The 22144-nt window shown below is 40.7% G+C and overlaps 2 protein-coding genes across 8 annotated transcripts in view; one reads left to right on the top strand and one right to left on the bottom strand.

The window, feature by feature from the left end:
- Window positions 1–13163, top strand: part of eps8l3a (EPS8-like 3a) — a gene marked incomplete in the record, with an annotated part of 32156 nt that extends 18993 nt beyond the window's left edge. The window contains 16 exon segments of the mRNA XM_036151960.1: window positions 2975–3118; window positions 5085–5234; window positions 5317–5381; window positions 5468–5577; window positions 5864–5991; window positions 6117–6222; window positions 6301–6374; window positions 6468–6542; window positions 8936–9081; window positions 9483–9687; window positions 9771–9814; window positions 9896–9992; window positions 10076–10180; window positions 10293–10378; window positions 12422–12554; window positions 12647–13163. Coding sequence (XP_036007853.1) covers window positions 2975–3118; window positions 5085–5234; window positions 5317–5381; window positions 5468–5577; window positions 5864–5991; window positions 6117–6222; window positions 6301–6374; window positions 6468–6542; window positions 8936–9081; window positions 9483–9687; window positions 9771–9814; window positions 9896–9992; window positions 10076–10180; window positions 10293–10378; window positions 12422–12554 — 1668 coding nt within the window.
- A 3669-nt stretch (window positions 13164–16832) lies between these two features.
- The window catches only part of LOC105927134 (AMP deaminase 2), a 39012-nt gene continuing 33700 nt past the window's right edge, over window positions 16833–22144 (bottom strand). For all 7 annotated transcript variants that reach the window (XM_036151267.1, XM_036151266.1, XM_036151269.1 and 4 more), the window contains 5 exons: window positions 21927–22090; window positions 21723–21843; window positions 18333–18506; window positions 18110–18220; window positions 16833–17087 (listed from right to left, as the gene is read on the bottom strand). In XM_036151267.1, coding sequence (XP_036007160.1) covers window positions 16872–17087; window positions 18110–18220; window positions 18333–18506; window positions 21723–21843; window positions 21927–22090 — 786 coding nt within the window. In that variant the 3' untranslated portion in view covers window positions 16833–16871. The remainder of the gene's footprint in view (window positions 17088–18109; window positions 18221–18332; window positions 18507–21722; window positions 21844–21926; window positions 22091–22144) is intronic.

Below are 22144 nucleotides of genomic sequence, written 5' to 3'. Positions count from 1 at the left end.
TTTCTTAAAAAAAAAAAAAACAGAAAAAAAAACACGCATGTATAATGTTTATTTATTTTATAAAATGAAAAAGCTTCACAGTATTTATACTTTTGCCTGGTACTGCTGGTAGGACATTTACCCAGATTTTTTAAAGCGCTGGATACATTTTGTAGCCCAACTTTCCCGAAATGACAGCTGTAAGGATTTTTTATTTGTTTATTAGGTTGATTTAGCCTCAGACTGTGTCTCTCTGTTTTCTGGTGCTTTTGTTCGATCTGAAGCTAAATATAGCCCCGCTGTTAGTTGTGTTTGTTACGTCAGGGAGGAATTCTTCCTGGTTAATGTTTGATCAACTGTGAGCATATAAAAGCAGAAGGTGGAGAGATGTTGAGTCTATATATTAAAGGTTTGATGGTTAACATAAAATCACTGAGCACAATTTAACTCAGGGATGGCTTCTTTCCGAGAGCTATCACTGTAGCAAATAAACACAAAACAAAATGAACCTGTCTTTCTGAATTCATACATATACTGATCATATTGACATTGATAATGTGAAATAAATAAAGAGTAATTAACCAAATGCACAAAATGAATTGCTTCATATCATGTTTACAATCTTGACTGCTTTCTTTCTTTCTTTCTTTCTTTCTTTTGCTTTTTCTTTTTTTTTTATCTTTTATATGATCTTTTCATGTCCATTTTAATTTGCACCAAAAGGAGTTGCGCTCAGATTTTAATGACAATAAAGTCTATTCCATTCTTTTCTAAAATAATCATGTTTTCATCACTGTTTACTGTTGCTGATGCGAGGAGCTGTCATGTTGGATCAGAAAATCTGCCTTAAAAAATTTCTCCGACTTCCCTGGTTGGAGGTCCGGCTTTAGGTGCCGTTCCAGTCGGTTCTTCTGACTCGGGAGTCAGAATTTCAAAGTTTTGACTGCAACTAGAACGCAGTATGAGCAAACATGCCGTCCATGGGAGAGTACCAAGGCAAAAGAAACCATGACTGAACAGACGACGAGGGGCCACATTGGCCAAAAAAAACTCTTGATGGTCTCCAAGACTGCTGGGAAAATATTCCTTAGACTCAGGAGACAAAAGTTGAGCTCTTTTTTTTTTAGAAGGTGTGCATCCCGTTACATCTGCCATAAATGATGATCTGGGTTTGTTTGCTAAACAACTTGCTGTAATTAATGGATGGATGGATTCTGCTCTAGAAAGACCTGAAGGCGACTGTCTGGCCATCAGTACTTGACAATCATCTGAAGCACACCAGCAAATCTTAACCTGAAGGGTAAAAAAGGCACAAAGGCCACCCAGTGATCCGAATTAACACAATTTCTGCAAAGAAAAGTGACTGAAATGGCTCTGTGGTGATGTAAAAGCATCAGGGCCACTCGTCACAAATGATCTATGGCACTCGTTGCTGCCAAGGGCTTCGGAAACAATTATCAAAACAATTATTATGGGGGACACTTACTCTTTCAAATACTGCCAAGTAAATCAAATAATACAAACAATTTATTTCTTATTTACTCAGGCTACCTTTGATGTTAAAAGGATAAGTGATGATTTGAAACATTTGGGTGTGAAAACTAATCTGTAAGGCGTAAACAGTTCCTCACAGGACCCTAATTCGCAGTCTCCGTGCTGAAAAGATGAGCAAAAAACGCACAAATAAAAAGTTGAGAGTCTGACTCATTCCCTCAGAGGGAGAGATCTCTTAACCTTTGTGATGCCACACCAAAGCACACACCCTCATCTGAGACGAGTCGTTCAGCTACCAGCGGTGGACTTTGTCCTCCTCCTTCATAAAGGAGCTTTGGGCTTACGCTGTCCAAGCGAAGGACTAAAATGTGAAGCGAAGCTGCGCCGCCGCTACTAGACTACTGTAGATGATACCGGAGGAAAACACCCAGATTCAGCAGGCGAACGTTGAAGGTAGGAAATCTGAGAGTAAATGGCAGCAGTGTGAAGACTTACCCGATGTCGTCCAGGCAATTAAAATGTTTGCTTTTTTTTTATTATGTTCTGTAATAAACCAGCATCCGGAGCAATGTTTTTCTAGACTTTAGGAGTAAAGTGTTCCTCAGATACCAACGTTGTGTGTTTTTCTTGTATTAAACTAGTGTTTTCAGGTAATTGGGAACAATGGCTGCATTTTTTTAAAAACATAACAGTATTGGGAACCTTTAATTTAAAGGCACAACCAAACCACTGAACTAAACCTGTCGATGATTCATTGATCAATGCAATCTGTAGGTCAATGAGGTGACAACGGGGGAAAAAAAACACCTTTTTCTTGACTTTTGGGTTTTTAAATTCTGTCTTTTGAGTCCAAACAGAACAAAGTGGGATATTTTCTGACTTAAGCCAACATTAGATAATAAAAGCACACCTTGATTTATGGATTTATTTCACCGTGCTCTTGAGCCAGCACACACACACACACCTCATGGCTTGGGATCCATGTTGTGTTTGATCCGCCAGGTGTGTTAGGACAAGATGTTCAGGAGCAACAGCCCGTATGGCTCCGAGACCAACAGCTTCGCCTCCTTCCAGTCCAAGTATGTGTTTTATCGCCTCATTGCCTGAAATCCACCCCGGTCGTTCACGGCCTGCATCCTCAGCTTTTGTGTTGTGTTGTTTCTCTTTGACACAGTGGCTTCTCCACCATGGATGACTCCTCATCCCAAATATCGAACATCTCGAGACCCAGCGCCAAGTCGCTTTATTGTGAGTGACCCCTGCTGCTGTGAACCAGCGTTCGCACCTATTCATCGATCAATAATTGCTCACGGTCCTGCTTTATGGTCCAAACAGTGCAGAGGCAGCAGTACGCAGCGTCGGTCAACAAGATGATGGAAAAGGCGGAGCACAAAGTGGAGGTATCACCAACAGCAACATTTACAGGAACTTCATGAGTCACGTTATGTTTCGTCTCCGTGACTCGTTAATGCTTCATCTGTTGCAGCACTTGTTCACCTGCGACCTAAACGGGAAGGATCTCAAGAACATCGCGGACTGCGTGGAGCGCCTGAAGGTTCTGGATCACACGGGCGGTATTTGGGGTCAGGACATGATGCTGGAGGTCCGCGGCGCCGATCTGCTGCTCATAGACTTCGAAACCAAGGTGATCTGAAGGGTGTGATCCCCCTATGCACAGTTAAAAATCGTAAAACCTTTAGTGCTGAACATAAAAACTGGAGAAATCTAAATTAAACCTAAAGCGTTCAAGCTATCTTCACTTTGGTCAAGTCACACCCCGCTCCATGTAATGTTTTCTTTTTTATGTAGACGAGCTTGCTCCTTTAAAAATAATTCAATTCAATTAAATTTTATGTATATAGTGCCAATTCATGAAATATGTAATCTCAAGGCACTTTACAAAGTCAAAATCAATCAGATTATACAGATTGGTCAAAAATGTCCTATATAAGGGAACCAGTTGATTGCATCAAAGTCCTGACAAGTAGCATTTACTCCTGGAGAAGCGTAGAGCCACAGGGAGAGTCGTCTGCATTGTCCATGGCTTTGCAGCAATCCCTCATACTGAGCAAGCATGAAGCGACAGTGGGAAGAAAAACTCCCCATTAACGGAAAGGAAAACCTCCAGCAGAACCGGGCTCAGTATGAACGGTCATCTGTCTCGACCGACTGGGGGTTAGAGAAGACAGAACAGAGACACAACAAGAGAGACAAACAAAAAGCACAGAAGCACACATTGATCCAGTAATCCGTTCTACATTAGATGGTAGTAGCGGGTGATCTGTCTTCCCTGGATGATGTCACAGTTAAAAGAACGCCAGACCAGGTGTACCTACTATGAAGATAAAAGAGAGAGAACAGAAAGTTAAAGCAGAAATGACGACACGCAATGCATAATTGAAGAACAGTAGAACTCTATAGAGTGAGAAAATTAGCTTCTTCTTTTAAAAACAAAAAAACAAAAGCCAATGACATAGAAACCAGAAATATAAAGTATGTAAAACTGAACGATGAGGCTGCTTCTCCACACAGTCCTGGTCGGACGTTCACATACTGCTGTAGGTTTTATTCGTATTCATTTGGAGTCTTTAGAGATTTCCTTTATCAGTTTTTCTATCAGAGAGGTAACGACTGTACAAAATGTATTATAGTCTTGGTTTCATTGTGGGACCAAAAATTGTTCATATAACTACATCTATATTTGGTTAAATGTCCCTTAGCGCCTGATAAACACACGGTTCACTCGTTTCTGACAGATTAGGGAGTGATTCATTTAACTGGTTGTTTTTCTTGGAACCGACCTGGTTGTTAATAACGGTCCGCACATTTTCAATAAGCCGGGGCTTTGGGAGCACCTTTCCAGGAGTTTGATGTTGCCCGGCTTTGTCCAAGGGAGACATTTTTAATGTCTCCTTCCTCAATAAATCCAAACATGGAGATGCTTGTTTTAAACCTTCCTTGCAGTTGTTTGTTTACGCAGTCCTTCCTGAAAAGAGATTGGTTCTGAGAAATCATTAAAAACCCCAAATAAAATATGATTCATGGCAGAGATGAGTGCCTGTAAACGTCTCACAAGAACTCTTATTTATTTCTGCTTTCTTCTTTTCGAGGCCACCGGGATTTGAACCAATTTTTGCTTTTACTTTATCTTGTTCTGAATGATCACCGATGGATTTATTTCAAAACTTTAGAAAATCTTTATATTATTTCGGTTATTTACAAACAAAGCGGAGTTTCCATGCCTTTATCTCTGTTAGTTGTGATGATTTTTTTGCTTACAGCTAATTTAAAGACACCATTTAAGGTTATGATATTGCATCAGAACAATTTTTTAAAAAAGCATTTTGAATTTATATTTAATACCTGCTTAAAAGTAATTTTCTTTTAAGCTGAGAAATGTTAAGTACAAAAACAAAAACGTCCCTGTTTTCTATTAGTTTTTCTTTTCCATCTGAACTTTTAAAGCATTGCCACTATTATTCACCATGGAGCCAGTATACCTTTTTTTTGTTCGCACCACATCACAGAGATTTTCTGTGGAAGAAGAATCAAACAAAATTATAGAGTATGAAGGGGGAAAAAAAATGTGCACGCGTGTTCTGTCTTGCCAGGAGGAGCTGGAGTCCTTTTCTTCCAGTGAAGTGAAGGAGATGAAGGCCTTGCTGGACTCTGAGGTGTTCAACTCTCTGCTCGTCGTGTGCGTCCAGAGCAGGAGGAAACAGGCCACCACCGTCTTCCTGTTCCAGTGTGACGACGTCAGGGTGAGCGCTCAGCTCTGGACGCTGCCTGCTGGTGTCTGAGGACAGAAAAAATAGAGATGTGAATGTTTTCTGTTGTTTCCAGGCCGACTTTGTCAAAAAGGATCTAACGCGAGCTCTGTCTCAGAAAAGTGACGGTTCGCACCTCAGGTGAGCTAAAGTCCACAGAGCTCTAAAACACCTGCGTGGGATTGTTTGTTTCACTCACTGCTGGCGTCTTTTGTTGTGCGTTTAAGGAGCAATGGACACGTTGGGGGTGGACGTGAAAGAGCGATGCGGCCTGATAATCCCGCAGAGCAGAAGCCTGTGCACGAACCGGTGCCGCCGTGGACTGCAGCTGACAACCGTGAGATCAGAGTTTAAGACAAGAATGGCCCTAATTGGTCAAAAAAAGCAGAAATTGTTTCATCTTAAATAAATTGTGGTCACATTTAATCTCAAAACTAACACATTTTAAGGCCATTTCTGCAAGCAGTGATGCAGTCGTTGTATGTTCAGGCGACCCTACATTCACATACCAGCCAATTATAGCACACAAAGAGCAGATATAGTAAATAATGCAGTAAAATAAACACCTTCTGGTCCTCTAAATCTGTTCTAATCTGCTCTAATGATCCTGTTCCATCATCTAGCTGAGGATGATTTTCCTGAGCCGGAACTGGACCCACGTCGGTACAGAGAGGAAGAGGACGTCCCGTCACCAATGCCCACTCTTCCTTTACCTCCCCCTCGGCCGTACACAGAGCTGGACAGGAATGTGGTGAGTTTGCTTGATGCAAGACTCGTAGTTGTTTTTAGTCCTGCGTGGGGGAAATAATATAATAGAGAGATAAACAATAATGCAAACAAGGGTGTGATCGTTTTATTTTGCTTTCCTTCTTCCAGGACATTTTAAATCACATCGTAACCGACATTGAGATCTTCATGGGGAAAATATCAGCAGCAGAAGCCAAGCACGGAAAGAAAAAGAAGAAAAAGAAAAAGGGAAAAGGTAGTTTATTGTAATAACCTTTCAGAGAAGCGCCACCTCTCCTATATCCACTCAACACTGTGGGTTTGGTCTGTTCAGGTGGGGATGGGATGCCGCCAGAGGAGGAGTTTACAGACTGCCTCCATAAAATCAAATCTGGCTTCAACCTTCTGGTTTGTGTCTTTTTTTCACACTGAGACGCCATCTTTGAAGTCCGCCTGCGTTCTTCTTCATGCTCTAACGTCCGCTTGTGTTACGTTTGTCAGGGGGAGCTCAACGGCAAGATCAATAACCCCGGTGCTCCAGACTTTGTCCACTCTTTGTTCTCAGCACTAAAATTTGTGAGTGGCTTTGTGTGAATTTCTTTATTTCATTTGTCATTGATCAGAACAAGGTGAAATCTTTTATAAGAAAATGTTTAATTTACACTCTGGGCTGGATGACTTCAGAATCTCACAAGGATTTTACTTTTTTAAGACTTTTGTCTGCTTTTTCATTCATTTTTCCAAACTAATCCCTTATTGTGCTGTAGAGACACATTTGCCCTCACACACATTTATTTTATTCTCACTTTGTTGTCACATGTACATAAATGTTGCTGATCATCAACAACTTTTTAAAATTAAAACAAAGATAACCTAACTAACTACAAAACCTTTTATCACATGAACAAACACTACTTTTTAAACCTAACAGCCTTGTCACCCTCTGAGGCAACAAAAACAAAGACAATGTGTCTTTTCCGTTGCCGTGGAGGAACGTCTGACGCACTCTCGTTGCAGATTTGTTTTAATTTCGCCACGTTCAAAGATGTTTGATCCTTAAAAGCCCGTTTAAGGTCATGCTGGAGCTCCTCAGCTGCTCGTTCCCGCTGAATAACCACGTTAGCTGTAGCTTAAAGTCACCAAATGGTGCCTGATCAAAGAGGAGAATCAATCATGGCAGACCATCCAGGTCTGGATGGTCTGGGGTAGTGAAGCATCCCTGGATCGTCGTACCACCACCCCCATTATTGACTGTCGGTGTGATGTCCTTTTTAAAAAACTGGATGATCATTTTAGCAAATATGAACCAGGACTTTTTGTTCTTTTTAGTCCTCGGTGGTTTTGTGCTCAAAACTCTCCGCCGATGCCATTTCTGCATCTTTCTTATTGTTGAACTGTGAACACCAACTTTAACTGAGGTCCTCAGTGCTTTACTTGTTGTCATTGGTTCTTTTGTGACCTCCTGGATGACTTCTTCTCATGGTGTCACTTTGGTAGACCAGCCACTCCTGGAAAGGTTCTGCTCCACATTGTATCTCTACAAAGACTCTCACTGCGGATCACTGGAGTCCCAATACCAAAGAAATGACTTTGTAACTTTCCAGAGCGGTCAGAGACTTTGGTTCACATCTGTTTCTGAATTTCTTAGGACAAAATGTGTTGTTTAAGAGCTTTTAAGCTGCTTCATGCTGCCAGACTGGTGCCGTTTAAGCGATTTCCTGGTTCTAACGATAGGGCAGCAAGCATTGTGGCTCGTGAAATTAAACTCCACTTTCAAGAAAATGTGGTTGACAAAAGTTAATACATGATTTATAAATGAAGATGATTATTTCTATACATGCAATCAGGTTGGTATGGAAAGCTTTCCCCCATAAATTAATGAAATTGTCGTTTAAAAAGCATTTTAATCAAGTTTTCTTCATCTCACATTGCAATTTGTTTGATGATCTGAAATATTTAAATTCTATTTAGACTTTTGATAATATTTTACCAATGTTCAAACAAAAATTAGACATGTTATAGATTTTCCAGAAGAGGCTGACTTTCAGTATGTTTATCTTTAAACATGCTTTATTATGTTTATTTCGACAATTTCTTTTAAACTGAGACATACTTAGCTGTTTTTACTCTAGTTTCTTTCCTTTTTTTTTGTTTAGTAAGAATTATCAATTACACAAAAAAGAATACAGTGGTGTGCATAAAACTGCACATTTTAAATTGAGAAAAACTAAATTGCTCCGTTTTTCCTGGTTAGCAATAAGTGACATTGATACTGGACAAATAAAATAGTATATAACTATTAACCATTTGCATTCCTCATGTTTATTGGGAGTGGTTTGTGACCAAAATCCAAAAGTGTTGAATTTTTCTCACCAACACAGGCAGTTGATACAGATATATGAAATTTAAACTCCGGCTAGAAGGTGTACGGTAGATAACTTAAAATATTGATAAAAAGTAAAATATTAGCTACAAGACATATTATTTGTCTATTATTAACCATGATTTTGCTGTCAATTTAATTTCATCATAAATAGGACCACACACATTCAGAGACTGATGTTTGGGTGCAGCCATCACTAAAAAAATCTTATTCCACTGGCAGACCATCTTATTTACCTGCTCAAATCAAGGACAGATACACACATTTTAAGAAGATTTTACTTACTTTTAGTTCTGTTTTTGCAGTGTTCTGTTTGGGTGCAGCCATCACTAAACTTTTTATTTTTTTTAAGAATTGATGGGACTCTGGGGAAACATGTACACTTGTGTGTGTCTATGCAAGTGCAGCTCCTACCCCTTGGTTTGCCCCTGAAACATCTTACTTTTAATCCTACTTCACAGAAGCAAACTGGGCACCCTACACCGACTGTTAGTAGCTGCTAGCAGAATGAAATGGGGTGAAATGGTTTTCGACCTAAAAGCTTACATCCAAATTCTGCTGCGCTGTCTGTCTTTGTCTTCACCAGGTATGCTCTCACTGCTCAGAAGTCCTGCCTCCGTCCATCGTAGCCCCACTGCTCACTCCCCAGTGTATCCGTCTCCTGAGTGAAGAGGCCTCCTCCGAGGAGGACAACCTGTGGCAGTCTCTGGGAGACGCCTGGAACATCCCCAGGTTCCTAATATTCCCGTCACACTACTGTAGATGAGCCCTCCCTTTCAGTGAATGCTCTCACATCTGCTTTCTACACCATCCCTCTGTAATGCGTCGGCATATCATGATGTAAAATGAACGGTTTCCATTATTGGGGCGATGTTGCAACAGTTTCATTGTTTGTGCAGCACATGTATATTGAATTGCATATGCTACAGTGTTAGCATGTGGGAACATTGGTTTCCTATGGCATCGTATCTTCCACTGTCGTTAAAAAGAAAGCCGCTCTGGACCCACGCTACACGTTTTTTTTCAGAATGCCAGCAGACATTGTAGGATAGGAAACAGTATGCCTTATATTTATACCCACTTCCTGATTTAGTTTAAATGACAATATGATATGTTTCCAATGGTATTACTAGTACCAAATGGCCAGAGGAGGATGAGGATATCCCGACATACACGCTGACGTTCTTTGATGGTTGGCAGCCCCCTGAAGTGACCGCAGAGCCTCCACCGAGTGAACCGCAGAGCCGCAGGGAGAGTCCTCGGCCTTCGCCAGGCCCTCCTCGGCCTTCAGCGGGCCTGCAGCCGACGTATTCAGCGGGACAAAAGACACAGGAGCCGGTTAGGTGTATTTCGAATTAAAGACTCTTCATTCTGGTCACAGGAAAAATCAAATAACTTCTAAACGTTGACGTTTTGTTCAGAGTTATGCCAAGTGGAAGCGACCAGAGGAACGACAAAAGCCACGGTAAGTACGTGGACTACAACTTCACCAAGGTTCAAATCTCACAAGCTCTGAGGGTTTTCCTTCTTTTCCTTCGTCTCCCAGCCCTGTCGAGGTAAAACTACGCGACATGCACGTCAAGTACGACTTCGTGTCCAGAAACCAAAGAGAGCTCACCGTCACGAAAGGAGAAATAGTTGAGGTGAGGGTCTGTTTATTTGACACCCACGTTACTGACATTTTCCTCAAGAGACCAACCCGTTGTTTGGCCGTGTGCGTCTGTAGCTCCTGGACCGGTCCAAGCAGTGGTGGAAAGTGAGGAACAGCAGAGGGGAGGAAGGTTACGTACCAAACAACGTCCTGGCAGATGTTGACAGTCAGTCTTATGAGGTGGTCAAACGCTCAGAAAACATGAAATGACAGGAAAGGAAAACTGTCCGCACACAAAAGAAAACAAAAATCAGGACATGCTCGTCTTTTTTTTTTTTTATTATTCATTAAGGAAACTGAAGCATCTCCTGTCCTGACGAGGAGATCTACACCAGCGGAGGTGAAAGCCTGGCTCAAAGACATGGAGTTCAACCAGATGTGAGTGAGAGCTGTATCTACTTAGCGAATACTCCATAAAGGAGGATTTATATAACTTATCAGGAACATTTATCTCGGTTTGAACTGAAGTCAATAATTGCCGTACTTGATAGAAAGGTCATTTGCTCTTATCGATGCACAAGTTATTTATAGTTATTATTATAAGCAGCGGGGGTCAAAAGGGCGTAGATTTATTTACCGTCACATCAAACCTAGTTTTTATCTTGAATATTTTTTCCGAATTTATTTAGTCATTTGATAGCTTTTTTTGTTATTTCTAGGCTAACAAACAAACACTGTTGACAGCATACAGATTTACCCTCAGAGCCCAATAATAGGATTTGGAATAAAGATTTAATGATAGTGAACCTTTTAGAACCAGACAGCAGCTCCCTTCCTGGAAGTCCAACAAGTGCCGCTTGTTTTATGTTTTAACATCTAAAATATTAGGTAAGCTTCTCAGCCATAATGTTATTGAAAATTTGATTTTGCAGCTGTGAACAGTTTTTCACGTTACAACCAGAGGAACATAAAGTGTGTCATTGTAGATCCACATTTTGCTGCTACAGCTGCAGGTCTTTTGGGTTTTTGTCTCCATCAGCTTTACACGATTAGAGGCAGAAATGTAACAGCTGAGTCTTTAAACGTCACTTTTCAGGTCTGGTCAAAGACTCTCAGTTAGGTCTGGACTTTAATTGGACCGACCCAGTACATGACTATGCTTTGATCTAAACCCGTTTTCTTTGTTGCTCTGACTTCTCCTTCATAAAAACTCTCGACTTTTCCAGCCTAAAGCAGGTTTTCTTCCAGGATTGCCCTAAATTTTGCCCCAGCTGTCCATCAGCAGGTTACCTGTCCTTAGTGAAGAAAAGCATCCCTCAGCATGATGCTGCCACTCCCGTGTTTTATTGTGAGGACATGTGGTCAGCTGCAGGGTTATATTTCTGCAATATTTTGATCTCAAATGCCCCGAGCAGCTTCTTCCAAATGTTTACCGTGTCCCCAACATGGCTTGAGACAAACTCCAAATGGGACTTCTGCTGCCTTCACCAACCTTCTTCATGCCAACTTTGTGGCAGCAACATGACAAAAGAATTACCTGAAAACATTAAAACACACAACTGAAATGTTGTGTGTTTTAATGTGTTTTAATGGTGTCTCAGGACACCCCCAGGGGGTCCTGAGACACCATGTGGAAGTCACGAGATGATCCAAATTCTCGCCTTTACAATGAGAGGAGATATACTTGTTCTAATAGAGAAAATGTAAGGCAAGGCAAATTTATTTGTATAGCACATTTCAGTACAGAGACAATGCAAAGTGCTTTACATGATTAAAATACAGGGAAAAAAACTGAATAAAAGCAAGTAGGAATAAAATGTAGAAACAAAAAAGAATATGGAAAAATAGAAACTAAAAGCAAACATTAAAAACAATTTGACTACAAAGTTGAACTAATGATGTTTCAGTAAAATAGTTTAACTAGAACAGTCGAAGGCAATCCTAAACAAATGTGTTTTTAATCTTGATTTTAAAGGAACTCAGGCTTGTATGCCTTTGTGTTTTTTTTTCTTCTTAAAAATCTATGACAAAATTAACACCAGAAAACATTCAAATTTTTTTCTTGCAAATAGGTGAAATTAATTTCAATGTATTTATTTATTTAATTTTTTGGGGGGGAAATTGACTCCTCTGTGGCCAGTAATTTATTATCCTTAATCAACAATGGTCATAACACAACTTTTGGGGGCATTTTACGAGTACAAAGTCATAATATTAGGTATAAAAGAATAAAAGGACATTATGAGAATAAATACAGGGGAAACACTGCATTTTTTGTTAGAGTTCCCATAGAACTAGTACAATACTCTCACAATGTTTTGACTTTACTCATTATTACCATAAAGAAAAAAATCCAACCCCAGTCTCTGGTGCTGTTGTTCTCTGTTAGTTATAAGTATAGCTTCCTGTAGTAATGTTGCTTTAACAAACCTCCTCATCGATGTTTTACATATTAACTAACTTCCGTTGCTTTAATGGCAGCACGGTGCGCTGCCTGGGCGTCCTGAGCGGCCCCATGCTGCTGGGGATGAGCAGAGAAGAGCTGAAGTCGGTGTGTCCAGAGGAAGGAGGACGAGTCTTCTTACAGTTACAGGCGGTCAAATCCACCTTGTAGGCAAGTCTCCCATCTGCTAACGGAAGATTTACCGTCCGCCATCCTCTTCACGGCTACCATCAGCACCAACAACCTTTCTTTTCTACACGCAGGATGCAGGAATCAGCACAGGACATCGCAGCAGGCAAAGAAGAGGAAAACTTCCTTGATGCTTTAAGATGTGTAATAAGCAATAAGTAGAATAATAAAAGTTTGCATAGACATGTGAACATCCTGCAGTCACTTTCTGAAATCAGCAGATTCCTCATATTGTATTAAATGCTAAAACTGTCAAATATATAATAAAACTATTTTAAGTCAGAATGTAATCCCTGTTAGGGTCCTATATGGAAAGCAATATGAAGTTGTGTAACTTAATGATAAGCTAATCCTGCAGCAAACTCAGTGATTACTGTAGTGCACCTTGTTTTGTTTGTGATCGTTGTGTAACTTGTAAATTAAAGTAAAATTCTGGCACACGTGTGTTGAATTACAACATGCTTTATTATTTATTGTTTGTTGAGTCATTACATATGAACCTCATCAGCCTAAGATGGTGGCAGTCTGTCTCAAGCAGTGAGAAGGCTACAGATGGACAGGAGTCAAATTAGTCTGAATTTATAACAAAATGCTTTTTAAAAAAGTGACACAACCGTGAGAAAACAATGACTTTTATTAAAAAAAAATTAAAAAAAAAAACATTATTTAGATAGAACTGAAGTGTATTTTCCAGGACGGCGAGCGATTAAGCTAGATTGTTGACAGGATTTGTGAATGAAAACATTAAATTATAAAGATTTTTAACACAAATAGTAACTGAACGGTGTCTCTTTGTGCTTCACAGTGTCGAGGAGATCAAGTAGCATCAAAATCCTTTTCTCTCGGTTCACTGGGGCAAATATATCCATGCTAATAATAATTCTTCAACAATCATTGTTTTTCACCAATTAATTATGAGTTCTTGGCTAGACGAAGCAAATTACTAACAGTACTTCTACAACTGGAAAATCAAGACCTCCTTTTCTGACCCAATTCTCAACGGATACTCTAGTAGTTTTTCATCCTGTGGACAAAAATCAGGTACAAAAAAAAAGAAAAAAAAGAAAAGCACAAATATTACAGTTTGTCTTTGTGAGGTAGGAAGGACAATGAAGCTGGCATGATAAAACCCAGTAGACAGAAACCTATGAGGGGTCGTGATGAGTGGATGGAAACTGAGAAGGTCGGGTCGCAGCACCAGGCCATATTTATTGGTACCCCTGGTACGGATGCGTGAAGATGCCTCAAAATTAATTAATCTTTTATTGCAGCAGCCTGATCCCTCGGCAAAATGATGAGGACAAATCCAACCTTTTGTATGAATTGTTAATTAACTCTTGACGACTTTCTATATCCCTGATTTATATCCATGACTTGACACAGAGGTCCATTTCTCTAGGCTGGATCAGAACCGATACTGACCATTATTAGAAAACTTGCGTCTTGGGGGTCCTGAAGCCTCCATATCAATCATTAGAAGTCGTTTCCATGACGGCTGATTATTTTGTAGTGATACCAAAAGCTTTTACTTTTTTTGGAATGACCATGACCTGGATGACGGAGAATCTTCACCATAAACATGTTGAGTTAACTAAACTCTACTGGGACTTTGGCCGAGATTTCATCACCAAGTGCAGCAGGTGAGCTTGGTGTAAAACAAAGAAGAAGAATGCGGAAAAAGCATCTAGTGCCCTACGAACGTTATTTGAGTGCACAACATAATTTACTCTTTAAGAAACCGGGGGGGGGGGGGGGGGGGGGGGGAGCTCAGTCATCCGGGGAGGACTCAGAGTAGAGCCGCTGCTCCTCCACGTCGAGAGGAGCCAGTTGAGGTGGCTCGGGCATCTGGTCAGGATGCCTCCTGGACGCCTCCCTGGTGAGGTGTTCCGGGCACGTCCCACCGGGAGGAGGCCCAGAGGAAGACCCAGGACACGCTGGAGGGACTATGTCTCTAAGTGGCCTGGGAACGCCTTGGGATTCCTCCGGAGGAGCTGGCCCAAGTGGCCGGGGAGAGGGACGTCTGGGCCTCCCTACTGAAGCTGCTACCCCCGAGACCCGACCCCGGATAAGCGGAAGACGATGGATGGATGTAAAAGCGGGATATTTTGACTAAAAATCTGAAGGACTACAATTAAACAAAAAAATGGGTCATAATCAGGTAATTCAGAAGGATAATGACCCAAAGAAGCCCAATCAACATGCAAACGGTCCATTAGATGTAGAATCGCTCTTCTCTGACAGTCATCCTTTTCCAAAAATAAAGTGGCTGCATAACGTGCTATGTAGCTTGTACAAAGAGCAATAGTCAAACGTCACGCTCTGTTTGCTATAACCTGGTAAAAGGCTACAATCCTGTCCTGTTGGTAAGCAGTGATGCACTTGTTGAAATCCATTTCTGAACAGGAGCTAGTTTTCCCCACTGAACAAATGAATTCAAATTAAACGTAGGGGCAGAGTTCCTGCGATAACTTTTCACACACCCTTACCGGAGAGGTAAATAAATATGGCCGGTACTGTAAAACAGGGAAAATGGGAACAGCATTTTCACAAAGTATAAAACTCAATCATCATTATATATTAAAACTAATAAAAGGCCATAGTGAACTCAAAGGAAAAGGCAGAAACAACACAAAACAAATATAGATGCAAACAAATCTCTGCGCCCAACAACTCGGCTAATATCTTATAGACGTGTTTTGGTGTCTTACTGGCTGACTTTCAAAAGAGGAAACAGTAAGTTACTAAAACACAAAATCTATATATCTGCAGATAATTTGCAACCATAATACTAAATAAGCACGGAGGTCATGAAAATACTATTTCATTACTTACTATTAAAAGACAAACAATAATAAATCTATATTGAAAAGTCTTCAAGATTTCTTCCTTCACATCAATATATTGAGAATTACAAAATGGTCTTATTCTACGTCGGCTTTAAAAAACATAAATCAACTCTAACGATCACGTAAAGTCCTCTGAGATCAGTAGACAACGTCGGCACGTCCCTCCTTCGCTGGAAACGGGTTACAGTCGTACAAAACGAACGGGCGTTCCTCTTCTTCTATCTTTGTTCTGCGAGAAAGCGAACGCGCGCACATCTGCATACTCGCCGGATATTTCCTGATCAGCTCCTCTGCTTCTCGCTGCAAAAAAAAAACGGCGTAACCCAAAATCTCCCAGATTGATGTGATGAAACAGGGGTTATAAAAATAAAAATAAATGCTACAGAACCGTGCAACAGGCTCCGCCATGCCCCGGCTGGGTCTGCTCGTTTCCACCATGCAGAGATTTAATCGGGGGTCACGGCGCTTTAACGCGGCAGTCGAACGTAAACAAGGTTTTTCCTCTCCTCGCGTACGTCGCTCATGCGGGCATGCAGGAAAGTTAAGCCCCGTCGAGGCGGAGGTAAAAAAGCCGAGCGCTTCCGCGGGGCCTGGTTTCAGCTCCCATCTGCGGGTCGGAGGGGAGATTCACAAAGAAGGAGGCGGACAGGAGAAACTGGACGTGCGTTGGTAACAAGTAACACTAGAAAGGCACGGTGAAGGTTTTATTTTGGTGCTCATGAAGGGTTTAGTGCATGCAGTGAGTTAACTGGTGTGACCGAGCCCCGGCATCGCTAACAGGGAGCGTTGATCCACGTTTCTTTGTGCTCTTCACATCGTTGCTACATTAAAACTAATAACATGACGAATGAATTCTGGGAATAGCTCGGTTTGCTTTCAGGAATGTTTGTTTTTGCACAAATTACCATTTGAATCCCAGAAGATTGACTACGACTATGAAAGTGCAGCTTTGCAAACGATGGATCTTTAACAGCAGCGGCCATTGCACGCAGGTAGAATTGTTGCTGCGTTGCGAGGCGTGACCTCTGGTGAGGATCCTGGTTTGCAATTACGGTTACCGTATATCTACAATCATAGATGGAAGTTTTTCTTCAGGTCAATCACAATAATAATAATAATAAAAAAAAGATTCAACATGTGTCAGAGAGCAGGAGAGAAGAGGCTGAAGGTTTAGAAAAATGGAAACTTAAAACAAAAAAAAAAAAACAAAAAAAAAGAATTTTTTGCACCCAATAAAAATTGAAGATTGGTGTTAAAATAATGGCCTCACTAAAACCTTGGCTGTTTATTAGCCGCACGGCTTTAGCAGTGCAGCTAACCTCTACAGTGGTGTGTAAAAAGCAGCACTATTCTCTCATGTTACACGTTTTCAGTGGCATGTCGGGTGGGCGGATCGGGGGGGTGGGGCTGGGCAGGCGGAAAGAGGTGCGATTGGGGCGCGGAGGCTGTTGTTTCAGCGCCCGCCCGAGACGGGACCCATGGTTAGCGTGTCCTCCTCGTCGATGCTGTCCAGCTCGTCTGTGCGCACGGCGTGGGTGATGAGGTTAAGCTCCTCGGTGAGCGTCTCGAAGCGGTAGGCCACGCGGATGTCGGGGACGTTGGTGCGGCGGATGTCGTTGCTCTCAGGTCCTTCTTTATAGTAACTGGGGCCTAGCCAGTAGCTCTTGACCTGTGGTTGGGGAAAAAAAAGAGAGAAAGAAAAACATCCATTAGAAATGTTTGATGTAGTTTGTTCGCCGATGTTCTCCAGTGAACCTCTGAGGCCTTCACAGAACAGCTGGATTGATACTGAGATTAAATCACGCAGAGGTGGACTCGGATAACTAACTGGGCGACTACTTGGTTGAATTGAGTTTTTTCCAGGGGTGTTAGAGTCAAGGTAATTAAATACAAATTTACAGCACACTCGCTTTGATTTTTACTTGTAATAAATACTAAATGGCTCCGAGTCGCTTTCCTTTAAGTTCACAATTATGCAGAACTTGGTTTTAGTCCATCTCCTAAAACTCCAGCAAAACACACTGAAGTTTGTGGTTTTACGTGTTAACATTTGAAAAAGTTAAATGGGTATCGATATTTTTGCAAAGCCTTCTCTAATAAAAGGTGTTCTGCACTTAGTGCAGGGCGATAAATCGATTTAATCAATTAAATCCAATTTACAATTTTTTTAAGATTACATTTTTGGAAAATCTGGATTTTATTTTCCCAATGCCCTCTTCGGGCTTCCATGAAGAGAACAGCAGCAATGCTGAATATATGTTTAGGAAAATATATTGTCAAGATATTGTAAAGAGGAAGAAAAAAAACCTAATAAGAGGCACTTTTAATTTACTCGTTTACTTATTATCTTATAAGTTAGTTTGAAGTTACACGAGTGAAGTGAAGCTTGTTCTTAGCTTGTTTTATACCACTAGCAGTAAACATTTTGTTATATTTTCATCGCTGACAGTGGCAGGGCCGCCATCTTGTTTTACAAGCATGTTTCACTGCTTGCATTTTGTTGCACTTTGACTTCAGGTCAAAGAAAGCACGCTTTTAATATAATTTATTTTTGTGAAACGAAAAGGAGGAACAAAAAAATCGATTAATCAGATTTTTATTTCGCCCAGAGCTATCTGCACTGTAAACATAATGTAGAGAACTAAAACACCGCCTTTGTGTATATAGTAGGTGGACGATAAGCCACTTCACCTTGTGTGAAAATCCACTCATCAGGACGCTGTTTCTTGCCAGCTCACACATGTCACATGAGCTCAGCTTCCACACCTGAGCTGCGATGCTGTACTCTTCCATCAGTGGCTCCTGGGGGGTAAAATATAAAAATCCACATTGTCACAACAAGAAGGGGGGGAAAAAAAGTACAGTTTTCCATTTTTGGTTGTGTGCCTGGAATATTGTGTGTGGTGAAACAGACCTTGGTGAAGTGGAACTGCAGGGGATCATCGGTGGACAGAGAGATCATGAGACCTCTGGACAGATACTCCATCAGCGGGTTGCGGTGGTAGCTGAGGAACAGGCTGTTGTTGCTCAGCGGGGACATGGCAATGCCAACTTGAGCCAAGTAGTAAAGATACTGGAGCACGGGGGCCTAAAGCGACGAGAACGGAGTAAAGTAACGACAACTTTACTCTTCAGTGTTGATAAAAGTGCACGTTTGTGCCCCTCAGGAACCATGAAAAGACATCTTTGATTAACTTATCAAGAAATCCCTACAGCTATGACAGCAGCAGGGAAACCCACTCAGTTTTTAATCTGTCCCAAACACAAAGTAACAAGTTTTTTTTTCTTTAACTCTGAACTATAGATGATGCTGTGGTTAAATCTTCCTGTAACTCTTCCCGTCTTCACCATTTGTGATTAAAATACTTTACAGTTAAAGACAAAAAGTGATTCATTCAACCGAGAAGCTTGTTTTAGGTAGGAAATGAGACATTTAGCACTCTAAATTAAATAAAACAATGTAAAAGAAAAATTAATAAAAAAAACAACAACCATTTATTGACATTTAAGCAATAAAACCCTTCTAATAATGGCTGACCATCTTTCTGCACACTTCCACTAGTGATGATTTATATTTGATGATGAGCTCAAAGCCTTAGAGGTTTGCAGGCCTCTTTGCCATCACCCTAATCTGTAGCTCCTCCCACAGGTTCTCCCTTAGACAGATTTTTTTCCAGTCAGAAAAGAAATGTTGGTAAAATTAAAAGATTACTTCAGACCTAAATCTGCCAGGGGCACGAATAACTTTGAGCTTATTTTATAAATAAAATAAAAAAATGTAGATACCAGGTAACAGTTTATAATCTAATATAGAATTAAAGGTATTTTAGCACCAAAAACAACCTTGTTTTTAAATCTCTTTTAATTAAGGCTAAACATGACATGTGGTTTATTTATCTTAATCTAATTCATTTCAGTTGTTTTAATTGCGTTCTAATCCTTTTTATATGTCTAATTTACTTCCTGTAAAACATGTTGATCAGGGGATTTGTTTTACTATGCTATAAAAATAGTTTGATTGACGGAAACGGGTTTTATTTATTTTCCCCTAGTGTACTGCATCTCTGCTGGGCTCCCAGCGGCCGTGCCGCAGCGTGTTTGGTGGCAGATGGACCCAGCCGTCCACATCTTCACATATAGTTATAAAACCAGCCTGGTGGGTCTTGTAAAACGTGTTATTGCAGTTAAAAAGTCTATTTAAATTATCTAAAACAACAGCCTTAATTTGGCCCAAATTTTGTGCTATTTGTGTGGAGACATGAAGCCTATTTGAAGTGGGCAACAGGTTTTCACACCTTTAAAGGGCAAAACAATTTAAAAACAAACTTGTGAAAGCAGCAAATGTTTTTTTTATGTATTTATTATAAGGCTATCTAAGAGTGACAATCTATAATGAAAGTATTAGTCTCCCTGATCAAGAATAACTCTGCTTAAGGATATCAGAATATGTGTTGCATCGTTTTAGAGGATTTTCTTTTTACTGTTGCAACTTTACGGCTGAATGTGGGCAAAAACATGAGGTAATAAATCAATTAATCTGCTGGTTAGTTTTAATCGCAACGATCCACTGTGTTGACAGGGGAGGCTTTTCCTATAACATCTCGCTATTTGGACGAACGTGCCAACAATGTAAGCATATTTCTTTTTTTCCCCCCCAAAATATATTTTTTGTATTTTTCTAGTCATTATCGTCTCTAAGCATCCATCACTAACAACTGCAGGTTTTTGCAGGAATAATAATTTTCCAGATGGAAAAGATAAACAAAGAGCATTAAAAGGAAAATGTTACAAGGATTTTGTGATGGAGTTGTTAAGAGTTGCCATGTGAATCAGTAAATTCAGGAAAATCCTGAAAGAAAACCTGCAAGAGGCTGCAGAAGACTTTAGAACAGGTGGAGGTTAATCCTTCAGCAAGGCAGCAACCCTAAACATGCAGCTTCAGCCTCAATTAAACGGTTCAGATCAAAGAACTGTTAGAATGTCCTAGTCAAAGTCCAGACACAAGTCCAATGAGAATCTGTGGCTAGACATGAAAACTGGTGTTCACAGACATTCTCCATATGATTTGATGGAGATTGAACCGTTTTGAAAATATTAATGTTCAAGACATTCAGTCTCTAGAGACACGCCACAAAAGACGCTACAAGTGTTAAAGAAAATAAATATCTTAGTTGTTATATTAATCGGGTATTCGTATGGAAGAACTGAGGAATGCATGGTTTTTGATTGTCTCCCCCTTTGAGGGTAAGATGAACATGCAGATTTGGTTTATGGCCGGGATAGGTCATTTGGCTTGACCCCTAACCGAGAAGAACAGCCTCTTTGTTCGAACAGATAGCCCCAAATTTGACATCACCCCCTCCTGGATAGATTGGAGGGGCAGCAGTTTATTAAAAGGATGTCTTTGCGACACTTACATCAGACAAAAGCTGCAATGGCTGGAAGAAGCACGTAGGTAACAATGGTAATGTAACTTTTGTCTCCGTTAGGAATTCCTAATTAATTAAATATGCATATTTCAATGTCTGTCTCTGATAATTGTTTCACCTTTACTGTCAAATCTTAAGCCGGGGTAAGATGGGCCTTCAGAGATATGCAGGAGGAGGCTGGTACTAATATCTACAAAAGGCAGCAAAAAGACATATTCTATAAAATATGGACTCAGCGAGGCTAAATAACGTAAAAAAAATGTATGGATGAACAAATTAATAATTCCCTTTCCACAAAATAGAACAATGATGTGTTAAACGTGTTGCTCCATCACATTACTATATACTAACAAAGTTTAATAAAGAATAATAGCAGCAAAGCCACCTCTCTGAGCCAGGTGAGATCACAAGACTAGTAAGTTAAAGATTTTGTATTTATAGTTATTTATTTTTCACTAGTAAAGGAAACAAGACTAAGAACAAAAGCAGAAAACTACTCTGTGAATGGTTGGATGCACCGCTGTGTCAGAGCACTGCAATAGTGCTACTTGAGCATAAAAGTGCCTTTTTTTCCAGAATTGCTAGTCGGACACGTGCAAGGTTTAAATAGTGATGGGGATGTGCAGCTTTACCTGCGTTTAGTCAAAAAAAATATGTTTCCTAAGATCAGGTAGCAAATGCTTACCTTTAGAAGACCAGAATCATATATTGACTTTCAGTTTTTGCAACATCAACATAATACAAAACACTTCGGAGCTGTGATAAGCTTTTCCAAGTTGGCTGTTTAATACTTTCTAATTGGTACAAATCCATCGTTTAAACAAATTCCTTAAGAACGGTTGAAGCTGATATTTCTATACGAGAGCCACTCTGACCTTTCTGAGCAGCAGTCCGTGGGAAATATTCTCCGACAACATGAACCCTGACACCAGGTGGTGGATCGGACCCGCTTCGCCACAGTGAGGTCGCAGGACAAAAGTATTAAAGCCACGTCGCCTGCGTTCAACACAAAAGAAGGGTCACAGATCTGAGAATGATGGGCTTAAAGTAAACCTTTTTCTAAGCCGTTCGGTTGTTACCTTCGCAGGTGGTTCAGCACAGTCATGTTGGCGTAGGTGTAGTAGAGGTAGTAGGAGTAGGGCGGGTTGTCCTCATTTGTCCAGTCACCGGGCAGTGGGCTGTCCAGGTTAAAGATGTGGTGCTCAGGTTTGGACTCGTCGTCCACGCTGTCGAAGCCCACAACCTTCAGCACACAAAAACAGTCGTCAGTCGGTGTGGCTCATCGTCAGGGTGCTTC

Source organism: Fundulus heteroclitus, chromosome 20 (assembly GCF_011125445.2).
Source record: "Fundulus heteroclitus isolate FHET01 chromosome 20, MU-UCD_Fhet_4.1, whole genome shotgun sequence".
NCBI lineage: Eukaryota > Metazoa > Chordata > Actinopteri > Cyprinodontiformes > Fundulidae > Fundulus > Fundulus heteroclitus.
Note: the sequence above shows the minus strand (reverse complement) of the source record. Positions and strands in the feature narration are given on the sequence as shown.